Source organism: Sinocyclocheilus grahami, unplaced genomic scaffold (genome assembly GCF_001515645.1).
Source record: "Sinocyclocheilus grahami isolate Dianchi unplaced genomic scaffold, SAMN03320097.WGS_v1.1 scaffold999.1, whole genome shotgun sequence".
Classification (NCBI taxonomy): domain Eukaryota; kingdom Metazoa; phylum Chordata; class Actinopteri; order Cypriniformes; family Cyprinidae; genus Sinocyclocheilus; species Sinocyclocheilus grahami.
The window spans coordinates 457993-465788 of record NW_015506178.1 but is presented as its reverse complement, the minus strand read 5'-3'; the positions used below and the strand labels follow the sequence as shown (position 1 = coordinate 465788).

Here is a 7796-nt window from a genome sequence, read left to right as displayed (position 1 = left end):
TAACATTTCCGTCACACGCTTGAGGAATTCGGCCAATCAGAGCACACCTCGCTTTTCAGACCGATGAGCTTTGTAAAAATCTATGCGTTTCAGAAAGGCGGGGCATAGAGGAGAAACAATAAGGTACAGTATGTGGAAAATAATGTGTTTTTTAAACCTTAAACCGCATAAACACATTTCATTACAGCAAATACACAAAATAATGTTCTTTTTAGCAGCATCATATGAGCCCTTTAAACACCTAGTTTTTATTTCTAGCTTTTATCTATTGTAGCGTTTCTATAGCATAGTAAAGCTAACAGACAAGGCAGGGCTCGACGCTTACTTTTCTTTTTAGGAGCACTTGTGCTCCTAACTTAAAAAATTTAGGAGCACGTTCAAAATTTTAGGAGCACCTTCTAATCAATAATCCAAAATGTTATCAAAAAGTAGCCTTCCCATTACGAGGTAATATTTGACTCCTCTAACTTTATTAAAAGTATGTCATCTTTTGTCAAATTCTTAAATTATATTTTATAAGCTTAACAACAGAATAAGAGTAGAATAAGAAACAAGTTAAAAATCAAATGAAATCAGTATTAACAAAAATAATTTGTAGAGGTGGCACAGAAGAACACAAACGTGTTGTTTGATGTACTTTCAGACATTTAATGAGGTTCAGAAGTGGAATGAGTGCAATTAAATCCATAAATCATATTTCTTATCATAAAAGCTACCCTTTTTTTTTTTTTTCAAAACTACACAATTTCAAGACGTTCTGGTCCAAGTTCCTGTCCCCGTTTAGTTTGTATTGTTCGCAGGTGTTTTCAATGTTCATTGTGTCATTAGTTCCAGGTCTTCCCCTCATCAAGTCATGTGTTTAAATAGTGTTCCCAATCCTAGTTTCTTTGTCTGCTGTTAAACGTCAATCCATGTGTTTCTGAAGTTCCCCTTGTGTTTAAATGTCTTCATAGTTCCTGTGTTTGCCCGTCGATGATTAAATTCCATATTTGAAGAATTTTCCTGCGTCTCCTCACTCCTTCCCAAGTGTTACATGACAGTATTGTTTATTGAACGTGTCTGATACATTTTTTTTGTTTGTTTTAGATATTTTACAGTTTTTTGTAAAATTATTTTAGTGGTTTCACCCTTTCCTAAAATCGTTTAACAAGAAAATGCTCGTCTTGACTTGTTTTTACTGTTTTCTGGAAAACACAGTCATTAATTGCTCATATTGTATACGCTACATGTTTTTCTTCAAATGTATGTAACCGATACAACGTTTCACAATTTTAAAGTTTAAACCACATAGTTTTTGAACAGTTTCAATGCCCCCGCTTCAAAAACACATTCCCAAACAATAAGAGAATGGTCAAAAATTCCTTTGGATCGGTGGGGTGGATAAACAGATGTACAAACAGATGCCCAGTTAGATGGGTAGGGGGTGTACATGAACATGTGTACAAACAGGTGTCCAGTTAGAGTATAATTCTGTCATTATTTGCTCACTCACATGTTGCACCAAATCTGTACAGGGCTCGACGCTTGCTTTCTTTCTTTTCTCTTAAAAAATTTAGGAGCACGTTCAAAATTTTAGGAGCACCTTCTAATCAATAATCCAAAATGTTATCAAAAAGTAGCCTTCCCATTACGAGGTAATATTTGACTCCTCTAACTTTATTAAAAGTATGTCATCTTTTGTCAAATTCTTAAATTATATTTTATAAGCTTAACAACAGAATAAGAGTAGAATAAGAAACAAGTTAAAAATCAAATGAAATCAGTATTAACAAAAATAATTTGTAGAGGTGGCACAGAAGAACACAAAAGTGTTGTTTGATGTACTTTCAGACATTTAATGAGGTTCAGAAGTGGAATGAGTGCAATTAAATCCATGATGATATTAATGTTTTAAATATAAAATTTTGAATATAGAAATATTAAATGATTTAAATAACTGAAAAGATACTTTAAAAATGAAACTAAAACTGCCAGCAGGTGGCGGCAAGTCACTGATTTTTATCACTGAATCATTCATTCAATTGATTCATCTGATTCATTGATTCATTCAAGAGCGACTGTCTTTATGAATGGGTAATCATGAATCACTGACTCACTAGATTCGTTTAATTCGTTCATACGTTCATAAACGAAACACCGCTGTGTTTGAATGGAGATGCGCAGCGGCTGAGCTGTGACTTTGTTTTTAAACTATTTTCGAAATATTTCGAAATACAACGAAATAGAGCAACATCAGACAATAGTGTTATAGTCAGACAATGTAAGTAACTTAAAATTAACTTCTTGTTTATTGAATTGTATTGTATTAAATCAGTTATCACATTTACAAACTCCCTTAAAAATCATTCAAAGCTGTCACTCATCATCTTAGTTCATCGCGAGCTCACATTTATAATCAACGAAGCTCTCTACACTGTGTGATGAATCTCTTATTTACACCCTGTCTACACTTTGCTTATGAAGGATTGGTGAGATATGTCTGATACATTACTCGACGCTGCAAAAACACGTAGAAAGCTTTGAAGCTTCCCTGAGCGCAATCACAAGTATGATGATGATTGGGTCAGTCGCACTGGGGCTCCTAAAATAAATTTCATAGTCGCACGCAGTAGTTTTCAGTCGCAAATGCGACTGAAATGGTCGCACTGTCGAGCCCTGCAAGGTCTAAAACATTTCCAAAATGATTCATTGCAATGATGCCACACAAATATATAGACTATATATGTGACCCTGGACCACAAAACCAGTCATAATTTTTTGAAATTTAGATTTATATAGCATCTGAAAGCTGAATAAGCTTTCCATTGATGTATGGTTTGTTAGGATGAGTGCAATTAAATCCATAAATCCATGATGATATTAATGTTTTAAATATAAAATTTTGAATATAGAAATATTAAATGATTTAAATAACTGAAAAGATACTTTAAAAATGAAACTAAAACTGCCAGCAGGTGGCGGCAAGTCACTGATTTTTATCACTGAATCATTCATTCAATTGATTCATTCGAACGGCTTATTCATTCAAGAGTGACTGTCTTTATGAATGGGTAATCATGAATCACTTACTCACTAGATTCGTTTAAAAAAACTGTTCGTTCATAAACGAAACACCGCTGTGTTTGAATGGAGATGCGCAGCGGCTGAGCTGTGACTTTGTTTTTAAACTATTTTCGAAATATTTCGAAATACAACGAAATAGAGCAAAATCAGACAATAGTGTTATAGTCAGACAATGTAAGTAACTTAAAATTAACTTCTTGTTTATTGAATTGTATTGTATTAAATCAGTTATCACATTTACAAACTCCCTTAAAAATCATTCAAAGCTGTCACTCATCATCTTAGTTCATCGCGAGCTCACATTTATAATCAACGAAGCTCTCTACACTGTGTGATGAATCTCTTATTTACACCCTGTCTACACTTTGCTTATGAAGGATTGGTGAGATATGTCTGATACATTACTCGACGCTGCAAAAACACGTAGAAAGCTTTGAAGCTTCCCTGAGCGCAATCACAAGTATGATGATGATTGGGTCAGTCGCACTGGGGCTCCTAAAATAAATTTCATAGTCGCACGCAGTAGTTTTCAGTCGCAAATGCGACTGAAATGGTCGCACTGTCGAGCCCTGCAAGGTCTAAAACATTTCCAAAATGATTCATTGCAATGATGCCACACAAATATATAGACTATATATGTGACCCTGGACCACAAAACCAGTCATAATTTTTTGAAATTTAGATTTATATAGCATCTGAAAGCTGAATAAGCTTTCCATTGATGTATGGTTTGTTAGGATAGGGCAATATTTGGCCGAGATACAACTATTTGAAAATCTGGAAACTGGGGGTGCAAAAAATTATTGAGAAAATCGCCTTTAAAGTTGTCCAAATGAAATTCATAAACTCTTGGGTTTCAGTTGATTTTCCTACTAATCAAAGATCATTGACAAACCACAAAACAGCTGAATGCATCATGTTCAGAGAAGTATACGGTTATATTTTTCTGCAGTCTGTGCAATATATATTTGCTACCCAAAATTGTCTGATTTTTGTGTGTAGCATTTGAACTACCTGTGGCTCTTCTGCATCCGGCTCCAGTGTGTATTGTTTCCTTATGGAATAGAAGTGACTGCATTCTATGCCGAAGTCATGAAAACACTCCTTCTCTCGATCCCAGTTCACCTGCATCATCCATCAGTCATTTAGTTGCATCTGGATTTTGTTTGAACTCATGCCCACTATATACAAAAGCCAATAAACTACAATTCAGTGAAATGCTGACCTCTGTGGCTAAACGCAGAATGAACATGGGAAGTCCCTCCATAGCAGGAGTGTAATTATCAAGCAGCATTGGCAGACCAGTCAGGTTCCCTTCCTGTAAGGAAATGCTTCTGTTTTGTAAAAACAATAGTCCAAGTGATTTGTTTAACCATGGTTATATAAAGAGGATTTTAGCATTTATATCTAGGAACAACCTGAGGTCAAATAAAAAGCATTTTGAGCTTATTGTAAATCAGTTATACTGATGTAAGTTTAGTATGTGTCACTCACTTCATCTATTTCCAGAGAAAAGTACTCTTCCAGCATTACTGCTTTCTGCTTCAGAAAATCCACGATATACTGGGCCAGTCCTTCTTTTGGACCGTCCTCCTCCGTCCATCCACTCTCCTCTGAATCCAGAGCCAACATGGCCAAATCATAGAGCGGAGCTGGATTCTGAAGAAACGCAACTTTACTGTTTAATCGGTTAAATGTATCTAATGTAAAATATAGTTAAATAAAATGTGACCCTGGACCACAAAACCAGTCATAATTTTTTGAAATTTAGATTTATATAGCATCTGAAAGCTGAATAAGCTTTCCATTGATGTATGGTTTGTTAGGATAGGGCAATATTTGGCCGAGATACAACTATTTGAAAATCTGGAAACTGGGGGTGCAAAAAATTATTGAGAAAATCGCCTTTAAAGTTGTCCAAATGAAATTCATAGCAATGCATAATACTAATCAAAAATTAAGTTTTGATATATTTATGCTAGGAAATTCACAAAATATCTTCATGGAACTTAATATCCTAATGATTTTTGGCATAAAAGAAAATTCAATAATTTTGACCCATACAATGTATTTTTGGCTATTGCTACAAATATACCCCAGCGACTTAAGACTGGTTTTGTGCTCCAGGGTCACATATAATATGTATATTTTAGCAGACCTCAGTTAAGTTAACTGACCTATCTTGCCTTGTCCCTCTCTCATGAGAGGGTTGATGAGCTGTAGTTTGTTCAGCATGTGCTGGTTGATATGTTGAACCCAGTCATCGTTCACGTACAGTTGTCTTAGCAGCTGAATGGTGGATTCCAGCAGAACTGTGGCCCTTGGGCTGCACAAGGGCTCCCCTGGCAGAAGATTGCTAGGAATGCCACGCATCTGCAGGTCACATAGCGCCACCTACATGCCAGTCGAAGAACAGGAGGGTTTTGAAATATAATATATTATACAATTATAAAGTTAAAATTTAACAAACAAAAGTGGTGTAGAGGTTTAAGAGGCTGACCTTTTCTCCTGGGTTGCTGCTGTAGAAAAGAACACAGGGGTAGAGCTCTGTGGCATCCACTCCTTCAAACGCTAGCTTGGGCTCCTACACATACATAAAAACAACTTAAACACATATTTCAGCTTACCCCATATATTTCTATTTTAGGTTCATTCCTGTTTTTGCATTATTATTTTATTTTTTGAAAATTATTTTCCATGTGAATAGAGCTTGAATTTAACCTATTATATTTTCTAAAATTTTGTTTGCAATGCATTTCACATTGTCGCATTGTGCACAACTTCATAATTATATTTTATACAGAATATTCAGCAAGAAATACATATATATATATATACACACACATACACACTTTTTTTTAGGTTTTTACAAGAAAAACCTTTTTCCTTCAAAATAATGCGCACAGAAGCACTGCACACATTAAAAAGTCTATTAAATCTATCATACTCTTTTAATTTGGATTTAATTCCAACTTTAAATGTTCTACTAGCTTATAAATCAATACTTTTTGACAGTAATTATAATCCATATATTATTGTACCTTAAATTAGTAATATTATGTTCAAAACAAAAGCTCCAAAGCTTGTTTAAAAAAAAACAAAAAAAAACATTTCACATTAATAAAAAAAAATCATAGGTCAATTGTCTATTTTAAATGTTCCTATATCCCTATAACTATATTTCATAGACAAAGTTGATTTGGGATTCATATAAAATTATGATATTGGAGAAAAACAACAACATAATATACTGGAGTAAGCAGTCACGTGGTTTTCAGCATTGTATTGGAGATTAATTAATATCTGTCAAAAGCATGTGATCTATGATGTCCAAAACTCTGCTCGCCTGTAAACCACATGACTGCTTACTGCAATGTTATAATATTTTTTTTCCTCCAATATCATAATTTTTATATGAAGTCTAAAGTAACTTTGTCTATGAAATACAGTTATAGGGATATAGGCACATTTAAAATAGACAAATCACAGAAATAAACTATGAATTTGTTGCATTAAATGTGTCAGCCTAAAATAGGAATCACTTTGCCAACATCAAATAAAATCAAATAAAATCAAAATCATTCACAGAACCAAATTAAAACCAGTAGGTGTAACAGGAAAATAATTCAAACTAAGGTCATAAACACACTGACCCTGTTGTTTTTGGCGAAAGAGATTGTTCTGGCCTCCATGTCTAGGATGCAGGTGATGGTGTCGCCCTGGGTGAAGGAGGGCAGAGCTCGGCCCAACTCTCCTCCATGATACAGGCTACCGCTGTAGGCCCGGTACAGCCACATGTCTGTGGTGGTGCGATGGTTGTAGTCCCGGATGGGCCATCGGGACACTCCAATACATGTCCCTTCATTTCCTCTATTCTCCTTAGTGATATAAAACTAAGAGATGGAGACAAAAAACTTTAGAATTCAGACCCTATAAAAGACAAGGGACACCAGTGACTGTATTTTCTATTGTTACCTTCCAGATGAAACATCCAGATGTGATGGCAGTGGTGGCCAAACCGTACCCTTTTCCCCCCGATCCATGAGAGAGTACATTCCCGCTCTCCAGAGAACAACAGATCAGTTTATGAGGGTCGAAAGAGAAATCACCAATAGGAATACATTCATCTTCACTTCTGTTGTCCTGGGGGACACACAAGCACATATAAAACAATCTAAAATGCATGGACACAAATACGATAGGGTAAAATTTGTACAATGAACAGACAAGAGGTGTGTTTAAATACCCTATTTGAGTTCTCCAAAGTTCTCTCTTTTTCTAAGTTTTTCCTCAGGGCCAGAGGTTCCTCCCACATGTATGTGGACAAAAGGCTAAATAATTGATCAACAATCTGAAAACAAAAATAACATGATAAACTCTTAAGTCAGAATCCATCATTTAGTGTCAAGTGCACAGCATTGATAAAAACAAAACAAAAAAAAAACCACTTATTTTCTCACCTGTTTCATGACAACAGGGTCTGAACAGACAGGGAGAAGAGTTTCTAGAATATGGAAGGCCAGCAGTTTCGTCCGCAGGTTGTGAAAGCGTGGATTTCCAGAGTTGCATTTGTACAAGATAATCGTCATCAGTGGATCAATCCACTTGACAAACGCGGAGACTCTTTTGGCGACCCTTAGAGACAAAATGCGTCTTAGGAAGACTAGAAAGTCAGCAAGCTGGGACTCCACAACCCTGCTGCTACGAACTTCATCTGCACCTAAAATAAAAAT

The 7796-nt window shown here is 35.4% G+C and overlaps 1 protein-coding gene across 1 annotated transcript in view; it reads right to left on the bottom strand.

The window, feature by feature from the left end:
* The window catches only part of LOC107565391 (probable E3 ubiquitin-protein ligase HERC1), an 85822-nt gene that overhangs the window by 33908 nt on the left and 44118 nt on the right, over window positions 1-7796 (bottom strand). The window contains exons 26-31 of the mRNA XM_016250615.1: window positions 7524-7783; window positions 7310-7414; window positions 7039-7206; window positions 6717-6956; window positions 5564-5647; window positions 5241-5457 (exon numbers count right to left, since the gene is read on the bottom strand). Of these exons, the coding sequence (XP_016106101.1) occupies window positions 5241-5457; window positions 5564-5647; window positions 6717-6956; window positions 7039-7206; window positions 7310-7414; window positions 7524-7783 (1074 nt within the window). The remainder of the gene's footprint in view (window positions 1-5240; window positions 5458-5563; window positions 5648-6716; window positions 6957-7038; window positions 7207-7309; window positions 7415-7523; window positions 7784-7796) is intronic.